The sequence below is a fragment of the Herpailurus yagouaroundi genome, unplaced genomic scaffold (genome assembly GCF_014898765.1).
Source record: "Herpailurus yagouaroundi ecotype Mexico unplaced genomic scaffold, PumYag 198, whole genome shotgun sequence".
NCBI lineage: Eukaryota > Metazoa > Chordata > Mammalia > Carnivora > Felidae > Herpailurus > Herpailurus yagouaroundi.
Genome location: NW_024412429.1, coordinates 29,648,975 through 29,670,406, shown reverse-complemented (window position 1 = coordinate 29,670,406; position 21,432 = coordinate 29,648,975). Strand labels below are relative to the sequence as shown.

General features: G+C 39.7%; 1 protein-coding gene across 3 annotated transcripts in view; it reads left to right on the top strand.

Annotated features, from left to right (window-relative positions):
- The window catches only part of PDE7B (phosphodiesterase 7B), a 320,081-nt gene that overhangs the window by 275,910 nt on the left and 22,739 nt on the right, over positions 1-21,432 (top strand). For all 3 annotated transcript variants that reach the window (XM_040449102.1, XM_040449103.1, XM_040449104.1), the window contains 5 exons: positions 2,755-2,906; positions 5,143-5,206; positions 7,141-7,236; positions 9,312-9,412; positions 11,142-11,273. In XM_040449102.1, coding sequence (XP_040305036.1) covers positions 2,755-2,906; positions 5,143-5,206; positions 7,141-7,236; positions 9,312-9,412; positions 11,142-11,273 — 545 coding nt within the window. The remainder of the gene's footprint in view (positions 1-2,754; positions 2,907-5,142; positions 5,207-7,140; positions 7,237-9,311; positions 9,413-11,141; positions 11,274-21,432) is intronic.

Here is a 21,432-nt window from a genome sequence, read left to right as displayed (position 1 = left end):
CTCCTTCGGGGGGGGGGGGCCGCGGTTGACTGTGCATTTGGAGCAGGAACAGAGCATTGGCAATGTTGCGTCCTCAGTGCATCACCCCAGGAGGCATGTAATGTCACCTTCTCCCATTATTGGTGGTGTGAACTTTGACTACTTAGGGAAGATAGCGCCTCCTCCACTAAAAAGCTACGCATATGTTCCTTTCCAATTAGTAAATCCGTAAGGAGATCCTTTGATACTATAAATTACCCTGCTGCTCTTTAAACTTTCACCGAATAATTTTAGTGTCCACTGATGATTTGGGCATGAAGCAATTATCACCATAAAAGCTGCAAAATGGCAATTTTCTGACTCTAGTGGCTCACACTCTCTGCAAGGAGGAGCTTTCCCTTCTCATGTATTTACTTACTTAGTTGCTTACCCATCAGTATGAACTCGTGGGTTCTTCTTTCAATCAGTGGTTTATAACCAGCTCTTCCACTATTTATGTTGATGCTCAAAGTTTCCCCTATTTGTTCACAGGGACCCCCTTCAGGTCATCTCCTCTGTCATGTTTAAATGATCTCATCATTTATCAACCTCTCCCTTATCTTCTGGCATTATAAGAATTTACAGTCCTTCCTATACTTTGCTGCCCCGGTCCTAGAGTCGACCATTTCCTCAAGGTGGTCTGGCTCCTTTTAGTGAGAAATTGACTTTTAAAACCAAAATCTGGAAGCTAGACGTGTGACTAGGGTGTTGTTGTTTCTAGGTTGGATAAAATGTGCTCTATTAAGTGCATAGTTCAGCTCATTTTCACAAATTTATACACCCGTGGTCAATTTTCAGTCTGCATTGTACTTGATCTGTTAGCAGCATTTGATACTGAGGACATCTTCCTCCTTGCAATATTGTCTTCACAAGGCTTCTGAGAAATGATCGTTTGGGTTTTTTTTTCCCCCCATACCCACCGGATAGTCCTTCTTAGTCCTTTTGATTTTTCTCTGTTCTTCTCTATATCCTTTCAAAGTTGAAATACTGCGGAACTCAGACTCTGATGCTTTTCTCATCTGTATGCATGCTCACTCCTTAGTTAATCTCATCTGACAACTCTCGGATTTGTATCTCTAACCCAGTCTTCTCCCCCAAGCTCTGGGTTTTATAGCTACTTATTTCTACCTGACATCTCCACCTGAATTTCCAGGAGACATCCAAATTCAGCACATGCAAAACTGAAATCCCCTGTACAACTGCTCTACCTGCAGCTCTCCCGTCTCAGGGGATGGCAGCTCCATTCTCCCAGTTATTCAGGGCAAAAATTGGAGGTACCCAAAGTATACTCTGGATCCCTCCCTCTACTTCTGGTTCCTTCACTGGTCTCGCCCCTGCCCATAATCTCTTGCCATCATCTCTTGCCTGGATCATTCCAATGGCCTCATAACAGCAGAGCCTTCTTCAGATCCTTTGTCTCCCTCTCTCTACCCCTCCCCAGCTTGCACTCTCCCCAAAATAAATATTTTTTTTAAAAATAGAAAGAATTTCAGCCAAACAGCATTTCCAGAGAACAGCAGGTTTTGCCTGGCCTGAATTAAGCCTTTGCATGCATAACGGAACCTAAGGAACAAACTGATTTTGGTAGGTGTCTACCATTGGGGAAGGCCACATTGCCCACTGTTTCTCTATCCATTGTGATTCTGAGTTTCCTAAAGGAGAAGGGGAGACGGAGGAAGCATCAAAGAATCCAAAATTTCTTTATATATGAACTGTACGTTTTTCTACTAGAGTGTTCAATTTTTTTTTTATTTTTTTTAACGTTTATTTATTTTTGAGACAGAGAGAGACACAGCATGAACGGGGGTAGGGCCAGAGAGAGGGAGCCACAGAATCTGAAACAGGCTCCAGGCTCTGAGCCGTCAGCACAGAGCCGGACGCGGGGCTCGAACTCACGGACCACGAGATCGTGACCTGAGCCGAAGTCGGCCGCTTAACCGACTGAGCCACCCAGGCACCCCTAGAGTGTTCAATTGACTTCAGATTCAAATTGGGCAGAAGATGTCTCATGTGAACCCGGAGTGACTCATAGAATTTCAGCTGAGATAAGACATACCTTGACAGGCATTCAGATAATGTGCTTGGAGTATTTCTAGACGGTCACCACAATGTCAGTAGTCAAGTTTTGAAAGGCCCATGTCACATGAGTATTAAAATATCTCTACTGACAGGATCAGGCTTTCATGGCCACTAGTGAAAGAGAATATACTCCATTACAAAGTAGACATGCTCTCTGCTTCTCGTCAGGGAAATCTAGGTCCCTTTTGAATGGAGAGTATTGATTCCTTTGCCACTGATGTTCTGGGACATTAGGAAACATTTTCCTCGTGTATAAGCTAGTGTATTTAATTCAGAGAGTGTAGGATGAGAACCTGGTCTAAATTTTTGAGACTTGGCTTCAATATCACAGAAAAAGCATAACTACTCCTTTCAAACGCATATGCAAAAGAATGTGGATTTCACTTACAAAGCATACCAGTGTCATTAATAAGAAAATGGTGTTTTTAATGTATATATTTCATGTCTTCCAAAATTACATTCAGAAATGTCTGGACATTTTAATGAATGTAATATATAAGAAAGTTCATTTTCGTTCTAGAAGAACTTCAGATGTAGAATTAATAGACTGTATTAATCTTTTCAATTTATCTCCTTTATAATGCATTGTATTTTTACATAGTGGAGAAAATAGGGTTTATTAAATATATAACTTCTGTATTTGATTACTTTCCACAGATACAACACACTCAGGGGAAATTGGCACCAAGAAAAAGGTGAAACGACTGTTAAGCTTTCAAAGATACTTCCATGCATCAAGGCTGCTTCGTGGAATTATACCACAAGCCCCTCTCCACCTGCTGGATGAAGACTACCTTGGACAAGCAAGGGTGAGTCAGTTACCTCTCTGTTCCCTCCCATCAGGCTAGTGGCTAAGAGCATGTGCCTCAGTTGATAGCACCGGGGTTGGAGTCCAGCTTCTGCCACTGAGACGCTCTGTGATTCTGGCTAGTTAACATGTCTGTACTTTTCTTCAAATATGAAATGAAGTTAATAGAAACACCCACCCATAAGGCTGATGCAGAGATTAAATGAGGTAAAGCATGTTTACATGTTTTATATATTCATGCCTAGCACATGCTAGCTATTTTCATTTTTACAAGTGGGCAAAACATTGTGCATAACAGTAAGTAAAATTTTGAACTGACGGATTACCACTGAGAGAATAACTAAATCTTTAAGCCCATTGAATTATCTCCTTGTAATAGCTACACTGAAATTAACCCAATAATTACCAACTCCTTTTTTTTTTAATGCTTATTTATTTGTTTGAGAGAGAGAGGGAGAGAGAGTGAGGGAGGAGCACAGAGAGAGAGACCAACTAGGCTTCACTCTGTCAGCATGGAGCCTGATGCGGGGCTTGATCTCCCAAACCATGAGACCATGACCTGAGTGGAAAAGTGGAAATCAAGAGTCCGGTGCTTAACCAACTGAGCCACCAAGGCGCCCCCAGTAATTACCAACTCTTAATTCCACTTACATCTATTGTAAGTGCATTATAGTAGTAATGTATGTAGTGTAATGCACTACAGTGCATTGTCCTTTGTATAATTTTTATTTCATTTAAATAATTTTCACTAATTTTACAATTATTTTTACCATTCATTGATCAAGGGTTGAAACTAACATGTGACTATCAAAAAAAAAAAAAAGTTAACAAGTTATCTCTAGCCTAAACTGTCAAAGGAGTTTAAATTTCAAGATAAAATAACATAGTTTAAACAAAGTCAGAAGTAGTGTCTTAGAGTTTATATGCTATGTAATATGCTATCTATATACTATTAAGAAATATATACTATTAATATATAGCATTAATGACTAAGCAGCAAGTAATATCAGAAGAACTAATTCCCAACATTAGATCTAAAAAAGGTGGGGGTGGAAATCACTCCTTCTAACAACTTAAGTCTTGAAATTGAGTGAATGTCTGGTTGGTTGGTTGGTTGGTTGGTTGATTGGAGAAAGAAGAACAAGCCTGAGATCCCAGCACTGGGGCATCAATGACAGAGCACTCTCGTGCCCCCCTCCCCCGCTGAGCAACCACCCCTCAAGAGAGGTGACACAGACATGTAGAAAGAACTGTGGGTCACAAGTCAAGAAGATATCAGGGATCAAGTCCTGGTCCTGCCTTTAGTATTTGACTTGGGTAAAATGCTCAGCCACTCTAAATCTCACAGATAGCCTATTATTCTTTCATTTTTCTGATAATGTTGTGAAGGTCCATGACAAGACCTTTGGACTTTATTGGAAGATGCAGGGAAGACCTGTAGTGGCAGGAGAGTGAGCTTGTCCTTACTGGAAGTGGTGGCTTTGAGAGGAGAGAGGAAGGTCAATCGCAGAAGCCATAGTGAGAATAGAATCAGCAACCACAGCTTTGCATCTGAGAGTTAAAAACCATCTAAGCATGGGGTATTTAAAAAAGAAAAATAGGATGATAAGTCTACATTGGACAGTAGGTCTTTAAATTATCCAGTATTTGCATTTGCCCACTCCAGTTTCCTATCTGTTAGAGTGTATTAGAGTGGTTCATTTCGCATTTGCTCCACATTGAGCAGAATAATGTGCTCAGCAATCATTTTTACTTCATTTTTTTTTTAATTTGATGTAAACATTCTCAAGTATATAGTAGTTTGTGATGTAGAGACTTTACTGAACTACAATTTTAACAGATAGCAAATTTCATGTGTGCTGCTTATGTACAAATACTATTCTAAGCACTCTACATACACTACCTTATTTAATACACACAAAAATCCTCTGAGGTAGGCAATATTATCAGCCATATTTTTCATATAGGAATCTGAGGTACAGAGAGGTTAAGGAACTAGCGAAGTTCCCACAGCCAGTAAGAGATACAGCTAACACTGAACCAGCCAGTTTGATTCCAGAGCCTGTCCCTTTTACACTGTTGTTGTTAGTACCTAGAGTAAGGTTTGTTTTCCCACAGACCAGACAGCAGTGTGCTACTATCTTCAACTTCTCAATTGTTTAATTCATTGTCTGAAAGTAAATGTTTAAGTCTCCGTTATGATTCATTGGAGTGCTGTTTTTTGTTTGCCTTTTCAGCATATGCTCTCCAAAGTGGGAATGTGGGATTTTGACATTTTCTTATTTGATCGCTTGACAAATGGTAAGTCACCCAAAAGAATTCTATTTTCAGACACTGTTATTCTTTTTCCTTCTTTTTCCATTTTCATACGTCTGCAGCCACTCGAGAAGGGCCAGGGCAAGGGAAAATTGATTCAGATGAAAAGTAAGGACTGAATTAGGCCTTAGAATCTTAAGACCATTTCCTTCTGGCCTTGATGATCCCAAAGGAATTTGGAAACCACAGATTAGATTCTTTCCTCGCAGAATACTTGGGCCACATCCAGATGGAGGAAGTTCATTGTTAGTGGGTGAAAACCAGAAACATTAAAGCTCATCTGATCAGTCCTGACTCTTACAGGGCAGACATTTGTACATTTTCATTAAGTGAGCTGAATCTCCCCCAGTGCAAGTATTGTTCAGAGAGGCTGGGCATCATTGGAGGAAAACATTAGCTGATGACAGTGTGTAAAAGTGTAGGTTGCAGCTGAAGGGGAAAATAGACATTCCCACTGATTTCACTTTTAAAATCATGGTGCCTATAAAGATATTGCTTAAGAAAATAAAATCTGATTATACATTCATCTGCCCATTAAACAAATGCTGATAGGCCTAGAAAGCCAATGAAAGGAATCCTATCTGATGCTGACCTTCACATGCTCCACCATCGACCAGGCTTGTACTTTAAGTCATTACAGATGGTTTTCTCACCATTCCGTTACTTGACAAATAACATACAGTTGAGAGATACAGCCTAAGCCCATGAAGCCGAGCTTCACACTGTGGAAAACTAACTAGCCATATAAGGATGGACCCCACAATCTTATATTTCACTTTGCTCAAATCAACTGAGAAGTCGGTGCCAGTAGATGAAATCAACTGTGAATGAAAGGATTTGTTCAATGATATTTGTTCAAAAGAGAGTATAATCATGACTCTCATAGAATAAGAAATGATTCTATGTCAAAGAATTTAACTCAGGGAATTTAACCTGTCAAAGATTTAACTCAGTTAGAGATCCAGTAAGATGCTACAGCTAGTTCAAGGAAAATTCAGAGGACAACACATATATAAACAGTAAGAAATGCTCAAATGAATTTATAAGTAGCTGTAAAACTGGGAAGAGAAAATCTACTGCATTTTCACCCAAGTGATTTCGTTTGCATGTATATGGACAAGAACCACTCGCAGTGCTGTTAGTTACCTACAGCTTTGAGAGTTATGAAATAGCTCAAAGACAATGGAAGCTGCAGAAGCACAGGATCAGGCACCCTGGAAGAGTGTGTCTAGGCAACACTTAGTTTTCCACTGAAGACATCCAGTCATCATCTTGGTCCATTTCAAAGTCTTTCACAAATTCTATCATGCTTTTAAAATTCAAACCCATTATTCTTTAATAAATTCACACATTTTTATTCAGGAAAGAAACAATATTTCCTGAATGCTTACAAGTCACTATTGCTTCAGTTTTGCCTCTCTGATAGTTGTAAACTATCTCATGGTCACATCTCATCTTGGGTGATTTTGAATGGGGAGAACAAGCAATGGCCATTAAGCAATGCGATGACTTGGATACCCCTGTGACTCTAAGAATTAATTGGAAGCAACTTGAGACACATTGCAAGTGACTATTAAACTGTGTCTTTAAAAAATACACACACACATACACACATGCACACACACACACCCGTGTGTGTGTCCCTGATACAATAGTCAGACTCCTTCTAACTCTTAATGCTTTCATTGCCTTTGGTATAGAGTGAAGGTCTGAGCTAGCTCGTTTCACTTGTTCAGTACAAGGCAACCTAGGATCAAACCACAGTCATAGTATCCTTTATACTTGAAAGAGTTCAACACTAACAGGGAAAAGGAGACCTATCAGAGACCTTCCATTACAGAAACTTTGGATTCTTTTGTCAGTCTTGATAGTTCAGTGGTGATAAAAATGTGTTGAAATAGGTGACTGTTTTCCTGTAGGAAACAGCCTGGTAACACTGCTCTGCCACCTCTTCAACACCCATGGACTCATTCACCATTTCAAGTTAGATATGGTGACGTTGCACAGGTTTTTAGGTAAGTCTTTATTTCCATATTCTACCTCCTTTCCCCTGAATTATGGCAGTCGATAATATTCTTCAACGTAAAGTGGCAAGAACAATAGCAGGGTAGATGAAGACCTCAAGTTAATCTTAAATTATCCCATCTTAATTTTAAAATATGGTTTACCCACTTAAATCCTGGAAAACAGTATTTACTTGATTAGTCATGTTTATAAGAGATAAAAGCTACATAAAGAAAACAATCAAGAGCATGTAACTGTTAAAGAAATTACTGATCTGCTTACATATCAGCAAAACCCCAGTTAATGTGTGCCTCAAATAATTCCAATCTGGACACGAGTTGCTGAAAGTCTTCAATAGACTTTTTTTTTTTTTTTTAGATAATAAGAACTACCATTTATGTAGTGCCCCCTACATGCAAGATGCTCTCAGTATATTATCTCTAACCATTTCAACAACTCAGCAAATTGGGTGTTGTCACCACCATTTGGCTCACAGTTAAGGAAAAGTAGAAAGACATTTCATAACTTACTCAAGGTCAACACTTGTAATTGGCAGAGCCTCAGTCCAAGCCCAGGTCTGTCTGACTTGAAAGCCTGCCATGTTTCCACTCAACTCCGCCCCATCACTCTCTATCAAAAACAGCCCCAGTTCTTACTGGACTTTGTGCACATGATTATTTATCTGCCACATTATCCAGGGCACATTTTTAATCACCATATAACTTCCTGCTGCCACTTAGCTTGTTTCTGGCTCCTTTGATGTGCCCTATGGCTATGCTTTGGATTTGGAAGCTGACTTAATGCCTCCAGAGTAAAGTAACAGTGACATGAGAGCAACAGAAGTAATGACAACCAGCCCTATCTGGTGCTTAAATATGCTGGGAACCCTTCTAATGACTCGCATATATTAATACATTTAATCTTTAGAGCAGCCCTTTGAAATTGGAACTATGGTTGTCCCCATTTTATAGAGAAGGAAACTGAGGAAACTTATGGTTAAGCAATTTGCTCAACATAAATACTAAGTGATAGAGCCAGAGTTTAAATGTAATTGTTTTTAAAACCTGTAAAATAAGTAATACGTGGCACAAAAGAAAACAGCTCTAATGTGGCTCAGTTCCAGAAATACAAATGACCTCAGGCTAATTGAGTTTAGATTTCTTGGGCAAGGTAATGGCCACAAACTGGCCAAATAATGTTTATTTGTCTAAAGAAGGAGAATACAAGATACTTTGGACATGTGTATGCACACAGAGTAACATAAAGACTGTAAAAATTTGATGATAGAAATAACACCAGAATTCAGAGCAAAATTCGTAGCATGGGCTGAGAAAATATGGCCACGCTTGCAAATCTGGATATTCTGTACACACTAAATATATTGCATCCTAAGCATGCCCTGACTGTTAACTAAAGCAGACTAATTGCTTCTGTAATTAGCAAAACAAAATGGCCTTGCTTATGTCTCTACTCGGTTCCAAGAGCACTCTGGTCCTTACATTGGAAGGGTATGAGAGAGGCTAACTTAAATCTAAATAAGATAGAAATAAAACCAAGTTCTCCATTAGGTCAACCCAGTACTTTGAATTTCTGTCTGAAGTAACCTCAGATTTGTTTTCGTCAGTGTTTACTGTTCAAGTGATAAGCCAATCTTTGGACATCAGGGGTCTGATGCTCTTTAAAAGGAAAACTCTTTTATGACATATTATTCATAAATGGCAGCAAACTTAAATAATTAAACTATAGTGTGAAATAAAGTTGTCCTTTTCCTACATATTTATTTTTCCAATGAATGAAAGCCTTGATGAATGCCAGAAAGGGGTGATTTATGAAGGTGGTGAGGAATCCCAAGGGCCTCACAAATCCTTTTAGCCTTTCTCCCGTCTGCCCTCCCCCTCCTCCTCACTAAAAACAGCCCAGTAGAGCTGCCAAGTTTGCAAACCACATTTATTTTTAAAGGATCCCCAGGCTGCACATTTTGGAGACACTGATATTTTTTAAGTAAAAGGGACCCTCAACAGTTCAGAGCTAGTCTGCCCTTCCTGTTTTGGTTCTAGCTGATTTGAGTTATCTGTTTGCCTCCTAGTCATGGTTCAAGAAGATTACCACAGCCAAAACCCATATCACAATGCTGTTCATGCAGCCGATGTCACCCAGGCCATGAACTGCTACCTGAAGGAACCCAAGGTAAAGCAAGACTCAGCCACCGCCTCAGCATTGGAAATGCCAAGTAAACTGCCTGCTAAGCCCCAAATCACCCAATATATCAGAATAACTGTGTATGGATCATTCACAATATGAACACAAATTATTTCTACTAAAGTTCCAGTATCAGCTCTGAAAATTATATGAAAGAGAATGTAAATTTTCTGAGTTTTTTTTTCTCATAATTTCTGTATTTTTGAGCCTGCATTAGGACAAAAACAACCCTCTCCGTGACAGTCTACCTCTTAGATATCTTCAAAACTCTCAAGAAATCATTTTGCCTTGGACCTTTGCCACCAATGTCACCAGCAGTGAACTTTTCTGGGAAAATCTCCCAGATTAATTCATTAATTTGATTAATGAACAGAGTCAAAACTCCTCAAAACTCAAGCTCCATTTCCTATAGGCCAATGGGGCATCCTGATTCAGGCCCAAGAAAATTTGTGACTTCAAAGATCTCAAAGTATGTTCTTTTTTTTTTTTTTTTTTCAACGTTTATTTTTGGGACAGAGAGAGACAGAGCATGAACGGGGTATGGGCAGAGAGAGAGGGAGACACAGAATCAGAAACAGGCTCCAGGCTCTGAGCCATCAGCCCAGAGCCTGACGCGGGGCTCGAACTCACGGACCGCGAGATCGTGACCTGGCTGAAGTCGGACGCTTAACCGACTGCGCCACCCAGGCGCCCCTCAAAGTATGTTCTGATGCAACAAACGAATCCAATACTAAAAACATAACAATAATACTCATTAGTTGGAATATAAGCACTTTTAGCCATATAAAACTTAGTTGCTAGAACATACAGGATGAATTTTCTTTAGCTTTTTTCAAACATGATATCCTAGTCCAAGTCTCTGTTTAGTTCAGTTTTAATATCAATCACTAAATATGTAGATGCCAGACAGGCATTCCCAAAAGAAAAGTGGGTAGATGCCTCATCCTTATAAAATATCCCATTAAAGGTTGTGTTTTTAATCTGTAAGTTGTCCAAAAATTGTAATATATCACACCGTAGTATATTTAAATTTAGTGCTAGATTTGCATTCTCCTGCTTGGTTTCTTAGTGAACCAAAAAAAAAAAAAAAAAAAAAAAAAGATTCTTACACATTCCCCCACTATTTATTACACATTGAAGAAATATGCAAATTTTGTAATCAGCCCACTCTTGATTTCATATTCAGTGGCAATGATATAGTGGATGGTTGAAATACACAAATGATTTTTTTTTAACGTGTCCATTACTTTGGCTTTAAATTTTTCCTTCATTCACTGCTTTCTCTAGGAGCAAGGCTGATTTCGGGCTCTGCCTTCTCCCCGCTCACCAGAGAGCAGTCTTGCCAACAGGAATACCACTGCACCAACAAAAAGAAACAGATGGGATGCCTGGGTGGCTCAGTCAGTGAAGCATCCAACTCGATTTCAGCTCAAGTCATGATCTCACAGTTCGTGAGATCGAGCCCTGCACAGGAAATAAGAGAGAGAGAGAGAGAGAGAGGGGCAGTGGGAAGAGGAGGGTAGTTGAATGAATGATCCAGAAAGATTTGACTTGCTTAATTTCCTTCCATGCTGTCCTTTCCTCCCTGCAATTCCATGTGACTATCACCTCACTGACTGCTTCAAGAGGGTAAAGGTCAGGATGAAAGCCTAAAAACTACTGTGCAAAATTATGTGCATAAACGTCAATCAGTCTCCCAATTTGATTTTTTTAACAGCTCGCCAGCTTCCTCACACCCCTGGACATCATGCTTGGACTGCTGGCTGCAGCAGCACACGATGTTGACCACCCAGGAGTGAACCAGCCATTTTTGATCAAAACTAACCACCATCTCGCCAATCTATACCAGGTAAGGGAACCCAACATCGAGGCACAGTTCAGCCAACTGCCTTAGGCCCAGTCCTGGAGCCTGAGTCTCATCTTTGGAGTTAACCTTTTTTCAGGGCCAGCCTCAGTGACCACAGCCACAGAGCATGGATTTGAAATAGGTCTAGGATATCCCAAGGTAGATTAAATTGGTATCACAAGGTAGATGAAATTGTCCAATGTAAAACAGGATCTCTGAGCCTACCCTCTCAGATGTGAGAATATCTGTCTCCCTGGACACCGTCTCATATATAACGGCCAATTGAAGCCAGTCCTTGTAGGACCTCTATAAACGATACTTCCCAGCTCCAATCCTAATTCAAATTTATGTCTTTAAGGCATTTCTGAACTTGACTGGCCTCTAGGTCAGAGTATGTTATCAAAGACAATAGGCATATTTTGTTGTTCTAAAATAGGTCAGCAGTATGAGTAGGTTGGCCTGGAGAACTTTTATCTCTGATGTTATTTAAAATAGTAAACTTTAAATCATAAATGAATAACTCCCAGAATTTTTAATATGGGTCTTTGGAGACCTTTGGTTGTCTGTCACAAAATCATTGCAAACAAGGTAGTCATTGATCTCGATTTTAGTAGATCTTTTGAAAAAACACAGTGCTGAAAAATTCCTGACAGATCCCTATAAAGCACAAGTGGAACTTGAAAAAAAGGAAAAAAAAAAAAAAAAAAAGCCTTTCTCCATCCAATTGATTAGCTTTTAACATCAGTAGGAACTGGCATTCCAAGGTTTATGGATCCAAGTGGCCAGCCAGCACCCGGAGCCTGGATAGATGTAACCATATTGAGGGGACAGGATGACAGAACTAAGAAAGATTTTGTTGATGAGCTATAAATTAAACAAAGAAAAATAAAAAATAAAGCTAAACTTTCTAAAGCATCTCACAAGCTAAATTTGTTACTTAGAAAAACATAGACCTGAATAATGGGACTGAAAGCCCCCAGATGGATTTTCTATTCCTGTCAATTCTGGTTTTTTCAAATGTGTTTTATTAGACAAAGGAAATCAATCAACAAAATTGGCTACTTGATCCATTCCCATATAAAGTAAATGCTTACATAATTCTAGTTTCTCATCACCATATAAATTATGTCAGTGAAGTTTAAGAGAGTATCAGCTGTGGGGCACTTGGAAGGCTCAGTAAGTTAAACTTCTGACTCTTGATTTTGGCTCAAGTCATGATCTCACGATTTGTGAGATAGAGCCCCAAGTCGGGCTCTGCACTAACGGCATGGAACCCACTTGGGATTCTGTCTCTCCCTCTCTACCTCTCCCTGCTCTCGCCCTTATGTGCTCTCTCTCTCTCTCTCTCTCTTTCTCTCTCTCTTTCTCTCTCAAAATCAATCAATCAATGAGAGTATCAGCTGCTACTGACTGATTTGTACATAAAATGAGAGTCGTAAAACTGTACTTTGACATGTAATATATATAAAACCTGTAATGAATTCACTTTTAAGCAGGAAGTTAAAAAGAAATACGCCAGATGTTAAAAACAAGAAAGTAGTTGTAGAATTTCATGAGAATTAAGTACTCATTGCTAATTAACAAAAAATTATTCTCAAAATAAAAACACTAGTCTATCTTGTTCAGATATTAAAATTGTTCTCAAAAAAATGAATTTCTTATCCAAACGTTTCAAGTGCAGATAACTTTTAATAGTTTTTATTTTAATCTCTTTGTTAAAGATAAACATTCCAGTACAACCAAATTCTTCAGCCTTTTCAATGCAACATATAGTCTTGTGTGTTTTTAATCAGCAGCTACTTATTGCATATGTCATATGATACACTAAGATCTAGGAGTACAATGATGGATAAAATGTAATCTCTGCCCTCAAACATTTGTTCAAACTCAGATGTTCAAAATGTGCAAAATCTGAGAAGACTTAATCTCAGTTTGAAAGTTTTGGGGCCTTAGCTAAAGGTATATGTATAGATATAATTTTTTTAAGTCTTGAAAGAATAAATACTGGCTCTGTTCTTTGTATCCAAAATGTTACTATAATAAAGCGAGCCAGTATTTTTTCTAGCAGTAAATTTGTCCATCTGAATTGTCTGGCCTGATCCTTGATAGGAAAGACAAGGATCCTTTTCATAATAACTAAAAAGAAGTTGGGATATAGGACTTGAAAACCATATACGAGATATTGTCTTCATCAGTATCCTGCTCAACTGGTGTTAGGATCTCTTGGAAGCTAGATAGAGATTCTGGTCTTCAGGTTGTAAAAATAGTGTTAAAGGCAAACCAGGATCGCACAGTATCATCAGCATAATGTCTACTATCTTAGAGCCGACAAGGATAAAAGCTGAAATTTTTATTAGCCAAATTGGGAGCTAACATATTAAAAGTAAAAATTGCTAAGAGGACCTGAAAATATTATGAGATTTCAATTCTGCCCCCAAAATTGCTGATGCCTTTTATATTTGGCTATATACCATTATTTATTAACTATCAGAGGGAATTTCAAAAAGGTAATGAAAATTCTACGTCCAATACAGTTCAACAAATTATATAACTAACCTTTGTTCAATGCTTACTATGGTTCAAAAACTGTGCTAAACGCTTTTTATGAATTATATTATTTACTCTGCACAATGGTCCAGTTAAGTGGATACTATTATCATACCTATTATTCAGAAAGAGGAGAAGTGATACTTAGGAAATTCAAGTGTTTTTCCTGAAAATAAATAGCTAATTAATGGCAAAGCTGGAATAAGTCTTTTGTCTCCAGAGCCAAAGTGACTAAGCATTATACATACTGTCTCTAAAATTCACATTGATCACCTCCTTTCTGTGGGTAGGACACTAGAGCTCTCCACCAGGTTTTCCTATTGCAGTGAGGGAGACAGAAGGGTTAGAGCCAAGTGGCTTCAAGTGGGAGGGACTTTGGGAAGTACTCTTCCCGATGGTGTGTAGCTACAAAGTGGGATGCAAAGACAGAAAGGGATTCCGCAGAGGGCTCGGGTGGAGAAAGAATGGTAAACTGAGCCGTGGCATGTAGCATTTTGAGTAGCAGAGCTGAGAAGGGCACCCTAGAGGCAGCATGAGCTGGGGTACTTTGCGGATTAAAACCCACAACCCTAGAATAACCAAAAACAGACTGTGTCTGTGGCCGTTAGCTGGGCATCGTCCTGCCATAAACCATCCCTGCTCTCACAGCAGTGTCTTGGGTATATTTTCATTAAGTGTATATTCTCTCTTTCATAGAAACTGTACATTAGCTGTACAGAACATGACGTGGGTCAGAAAATCTCTTCTCTGCACCAGGTTGCAGAGCAACTTGGCATAACTTCAGGTTTTCAATTTCAAGAAAAAAAGAGTGTGCCACATAACACATAAACTGAGCAAGACCATTAACAACACGTGATATTTAAAATCTTTGCAAATGTAGACTTTCAGCCTACCAAGAACCTTTTAGGAAACTGTGTGCAGATTTCCAGAGGATATACCTATGCAAGTCTTTCTAGGGTAAGGATCCCTAACTTACACTCATATTTTAAAATGAATTATAGATTCTGAAAATATTAAGAACCATGGTAAAGAGTAAAAAATATGTCTATATACTATATATATTACACAATGTATTATAAATATGTATATACACTATATATATTACACAATATATTGTGAATATATACACACACACAAAAATTATACACACCCACACACACACACATTTGGTTAATGAGAATCCAGTAGAGAAGATGTGCCAGGAATTATGTGGGTTGAGAACACCCTGTGCGTGACTTTGCTACAATCTAGCCTTACTATAAATGAGATAAAATAGAAGAGAGCTTCCTCTCCCTCCTCTTGTTGGCTGTGCTCTTTTAGTTCTAATAAATAAGATCATTGCATAACTCCCAGCCTGTGCTTCTGCCCCGAGATAAAGAGAGAGCCAGGGCAGCTGGAGTGAAGGCCAGGTCAGAGGGCTCCCTCCCATTGTCTGCTATCTGGACCGGACTCATTTGCTGAATTGCCAACCCAACTTCAACATGAAAGTGATAAAGGCACTTCCACCTGGCACCTCTCTCATCAGACTGGAAGCCATCCAGTTGTCCATGGTGGATTGAGAAAGGAACATGTGAGAGATTGAACTAAGCATTTATCTTGTGTCCCTCCACCCTGCAAGTCCCCAACACACAATTGCTCAGCAATTGAGCAAAGTAAGCATTGAATCAGATAAGATATTGGCTATTACAATTGCAGAAGGAATCACTTGCAGCTCAATTTCAAGTTTAATTTCTTTCGAGAAGAGGCCAACTAACTACTGACAGAACAACTTAATGAATAAAATAATTAATAATTAATTGTTCCTTATAGCCTAATATAATGTTTCATAATATTACATTCTATACTGTCTTGCAGAAGTTTATAATCATTTTTCTTAGCTCCTTATCGCAAGCACTAAGAGCAGGTCAGCATTTTTCACCACTTTTTACTCTTAATGACTCTGAGCCATAAATATGAAGTTGACAGAGCCTGCCACATGGTCCTATGACCACTACTCAAATAAGCAACTGCCAATATTATACATAACCTCACAATTTCTGCTGTCTGAAAGGTGTTTTTGGCAAGTAGTGTGAAAATTGTAGGAAGGAAGCTTAAATTAGATCTTCTATTTCATAAAGTTTCTGCTGTTCACAGTGAGGTAACTGGCATGTTGCTTGTCCGTGGCCCTCATCTGAACACAGGCCTGCCCCACAGGACAGTACTTAATGTCCAGTTCCCTTGGTCTCAGAGCAGTGTTTTGGGAAGATGCAGATTGACCAAGAAAAAGATTTCTTGCAACAGGCAGTAAATATGGCAGTGCTACAGCTTTTCCAAGGGCCACGGTCTTTAGGATTCAAGGAGACCACCTGGCTTGTTAAGGAAGAGCTCAGCATCTCCGTGATCTCCTAGAGTCTTGCTTCTCTGGTTCATGAGCAATTAAAAATGAAGACATAGGCGATGTTCCTATTGTTGTTTTTCTTCCTGTGTCCTCTGTTTTAAAAGGTGTCATTCACTCTGATTCCTATGGTACACCAGACCTCTCAGCTTATCAACAGATTTTAGTCAAAGAAAGTGATGAATGGTGGGGGGAGGGGGGGGCAGTTTAAAGCCGCCTTGTAGGATAGCAAATCTGCTCTGCCAGATTCTCTTTGACGAACAGACTCTTGATTTAATTTGAAAACCTGGGTTGGTGGTTTATTAAATGCCAGATGTGAAGCTATTCAGGAACAAAAAGATTGTTTTCTTCTTAGGGTGGACGATATCTTGACAATTCCGCAAAAAGGGAAATACAGGTTTTGCCATACGGGTTTTAAGAGTTTTATTTTTCCGAATTAAAATTCTAATAAGCCTTGTTATTTCCAATATGCTTTGTTACCTACAAAGTTAGCTATATACTCTTTCAACTCTAAGCTGACGATCGTCTTTGAAATTACAAATATGAAGAGTTAGGGACACGAGAGCACACTGTCGTGGAGATGGTGCAACACTGCTGAGCTGATGTGGTCCCTGATGCAGGCCTCCAAACAGGGCAGGGATTTCAGCAGATACTCAAGTTGCATCATTTCATCCTGTGTTCAGATCTTCACCAGCATTTCAGATTATTTTCTTCTTTTTTCAGTCTACCCTTTGCTACTCCTAGTCTTTGAGCCACTGTGAAGGCCAGGTGAGCCTATGGTCACTGAGCCATCCTCCTGTTAGCGAGGACACAGATATCTGGCCGCTTCCTATGAAGCACCGGGATGTCCGCACCTGCTCACTGCAGCCTCTCCCCTGAGTGCATTGCACCAACATTATCTCCTTGTCCACACACAGCCTGGCCTGGCTCCAACTCCTTCTGCTGTGCAGCCAGGATGAGTCTCCTGAAACTCAAGTCTGACCCCACGGGTGACTGCTTAAAACCCCATTTCCCTCAGGATTGAGTCCAAGGATCCTAACACGATTTGCAAACCCTATTGTGATCTGGCCCTGTTACGCTTTCCAGCTTCTTTTCCTGCTATTACTCAACTAGGCCTCTGTGCATCATCCAGTCCGAACTACTTTTAGATTCCCAAACATATCACTCACTCTTTTATTCATTCAACAAATATTCATTGAGTGCTTAATACACACCAGGTGCTGGGAATGTAGAAGATGAACAAAACAAATAAAAACCCCTGCTTTCTACTAGGGGAAACACAATAACTGAGTAAAATTTGTAATAGGTTAAAAGTGATCATTCTTAGTGATAAAAAAATAAAACAGGGAAGGAAGTATCCCTCTTGCTTACAGGTTTTCACACACATGCTCTTCCTTGTGCTGATTTTAATGAAATGTATTCCTCTCCACTGACTGTACTTTCTGATTCCTCTCTCACTCATCCGTTTGAGCTCAATTTGAACATATCTTTTTCCCAAAAGCTTTCTTTTTCTTTAAAAGCCCATTTTTGGGGTGCCTGGGTGTCTCAGCCAGTTAAGCATCCTACTCTTGACTTCATGGTCATAGGATCGAGCCCTGCATTGGGCTCTGCATTTGCTTAAGAGGGTCTCTCTCTCTCTTTCTCCCTCTGCCCCTCCCTTGCTCATGCTCTCTCACTCTCTCTCAAAAAAGTAAATAAATAAAAGCCCATTTCCCATGCTTTTCCTGTAAGAGTTCAAAGTCCTTCATCACTTACCTTATCACAGCGTTCATGTCTCTAAATTGCCATTGCCTGGTTGGAAGTCCACATTCCCCACCCCCAACCCCCCCAAATTGTCTGAAAGCTTCTGGAAACCTACCTCATTCCCTGCTGTATTCTCAGCATCTGGCACAGTCCTGGTGTTCAGTGAATATTTGTTGGGTGGTAGGAGGTTTGCTGGATGAGTAAGCAGAAGGATGGATGGATGGATGGATGGATGGACAGATTGGATCCATGCAGGAACAAAGACAGAACCCGAGTAACACTGAGAGATCAGAAATATTGGCAACAGCAAGTACATGCAGAGACCCAGAGTGGAAATCTGACAAGCAGAGTCAATAACACTCAGACAGGGAGACCACAAAATCAAGACACACACTTCCACACTTCACTTCCTATTGATCATTTAAGTTCTTATCATGTGAAGAATGAAAAGGATTGAATGAAAAATTATTTATGATGATTTTCTGATTTGTTTACCTTGGAATTGACAAATGCCATCTGATATATGTTACTTCTGGAGTATATCTGATCCTGGATATCTACGAATGAGTAGTGGGAAAGAGCCCATCGCTGTAATAATTCTAAAAATCTCTTTGACTTTCACCTCAGTATAAGGATTTCCCATCAGAAGACCCCAAGTCTGGCTTCTTTCAGATACTGACTAAAAAAAAAATTAACAGGACTCTTTTCTTGTAACAGTTATTTAAGCTTTTGTAGCTACCAAACTTTAAGGTTTCAGAAATTAATTACTATATCCACTCAACAAAGATTGACTTGTTTAATTGGCACTGTGCCACACAGCAGGGCACGGATATAAATAAGATATGCTCCCTGTTCTCAATGGCAATCATGTATGGCAGCAGTTTTCAGACTAGGCCTGTGTGCCCAGGGGAATACACAAAGCCTTTCCATGGGGGCACACAGGCAGGAAGAGGGGTAACAGAATGCATCTTAAGGTCCTTACACTGACCTGCCTGGACTGTGCTTGCAGACCAGTCAAGCCACTTCTGTATTTCTGCTCTTCTCACTTTACAAAAGAAGAGCCCATCTCTCACCCACCCCACATATTGCATATTGCCTGATTGCACCCATATTGTACCTTGTCCCAACAAAGGAGCAACTAAAAATATTAAAGGAAGTCTCCTACAGTTGAGAGATTATCACTCTCCCAACCATCTCATAAATAGATGTATTGCCAGAAAAGTTTTGTTCCTAGCCACAATTTTTTTTTCCAAATTTGCAACATGCATGTATTTTGATCAATAATAACAATTGCATTGTAAACTCAAAGCTGGAAAAATATTTCCTACTGAGAGCCTGATGTTAGAAATACTTTTTAAATTAAAATTTCCATATGTGTACTTATTTCTGTTGCAGAGAAATATGATCAGGTGACAATAAAAGAATTTCACACACAAAAATATATTTCATTAAAATAAAATTCTATGGGGAAATAGAATGGAAATATAAGTTCTAGAAGGAAAAGAATCCATTTAAAATTCTAACTCAAAGAATAAATTATTCATATGTGGTTTTTTTCAACAGGTGATAAATGAGGATTAAATGCCTTTGGTATTTAGATTTCCTTAGCTATATTTAATACAGAAAAGAGTGATACGATGATTTTATATTAAAACACCAGTAGTTGCAAATATGCAGAGCATTATATCTTGTGTTACCATTGAAGTCTATGATTTAAAAATTTTTTTAATGTTTATTCCTTTTTGAGAGAGAGAGAGCAGGGGAAAGGCAGAGAGAGGGGGAGACACAGAATCTGAAGCAGGCTCCAGGCTCTGAGCGGTCAGCATAGAGCCCAATGCGGGGCTCGAACTCACAAACTGCGAGATCATGACCTGAGCTGAAGTCGGACGCTTAACCCACTGAGCCACCCAGGCACCCTGGAATCCATGATTTTAGATACCAATTTTAAAAGCTACACAAAGAGCATAGTTTTTCAAAGTTATTTTCAGGAGTAAATGAACAAACACCTGTGAAGATCACTGATATGTGGGAGCCAGCCAGTGAACAAAGTTGCTATGAAGTGTCTTGAACACCAGGAGATAAGCTTGGGGTGGGTGTGCAAGAGGGTGCTGTCAGTTCTGTTTAGAGAACTAAGAAAGTCTTTCCCAGCAGATAGCAGTGGTTCGTCTTAGAAGTAAGAAGTGTGCGTGGAAGGTGGGGAGCAGGTATGGGTGGGTGGGTGCACACACACACACACACACGTTTTCGACTTTGTTAGGTGACACTCTTTTTGGACTCATAAAATTCTTTGCTATCACCCTTATACAAAAACCAAGCATTCTTATAGGTCAAAACATTGAGAAGGCTTTTCATTAACTCTTCTAGCGTAATATGGAAGGTAGTAAATTAACTTTAAATTACTTGATACATTAGTGATGTAAACAAGGACAGAAGTTTATCTCTATCCTCCATAAAAGAAGTCTGGAGGTTGGCAGGTCAGAGCAGGCACAGGGGCTTCACAAAATTAAGGATGAGGGGACCAAGGGTCCTTTTAGTTCTGTAGGTTACCGTCACGAGGATGTGACACTTGTCATCATTGCCCGAGAGAGCTGCTGGAGCTCTAGCTATCCCTTCTGCGTTCCAGACAGTGAGAAGGAAGAATGGGGAAAAACAAAAGAGGCCTTTGCCAGAGAAGTCAGTTCCCTTTAAACAAGTTTCCCAGAAATCCCACACAACATTTCTGCTTACATTTAATGAGTCAGAATGTAGCCAACTGATGCCACCTAATTATAAAGGAGGCTGGAAAATGTTATCTTTGAGACAGCCATGAGACCAGGTAAAAAACTGAGGCTCTGTGAGTAAGGAGAAAAAGAAAACAGATTGAGGGGGTAAACACTGAGTAGTCTCCACTATACCTGATGCTTGATTTTAAAGCTGAGACTATCAGAATGATGACTCGGCATGGTCTTTCCTTTTATGTGACATTCCGTCTCCAGTCCATGAATCACTGCAACACTCATTCGAGTATTTTACTTCCCTTTTCTTGTTTTGGTCACTGCTTGGGCTGTTAGATATTTCCACTGTAATGCCCACGTGTCCAGCAGGTATCTCGAACTTGACCTGGCCAACACTGAACTCCTGTAAACCCTGTCCACCCACAGCCTGCCCACCACAGGTGATGGGAATGCCATCCTTCCAGTTGTTCAGGCCCAAAATACTGCAGCCATCCCTGCAGAGCCAGATTAACCACCAAGACAAGTCTTCACTGTCTCTTGCCGGGATGACTGCTTTTACCCCCCAAATAGCCTGCTACACCTGCTGGTACACTTATTTCCACCAAAGTCCATTTGCAACATAGCAGCCTAAGTGATCTTATTTTTTTTTTCAATATATGAAATTTATTGTCAAATTGGTTTCCATACAACACCCAGTGCTCATCCCAAAAGGTGCCCTCCTCAATACCCATCACCCCCCCCCCCACCCCCCATCAACCCTCAGTTTGTTCTCAGTTTTTAACAG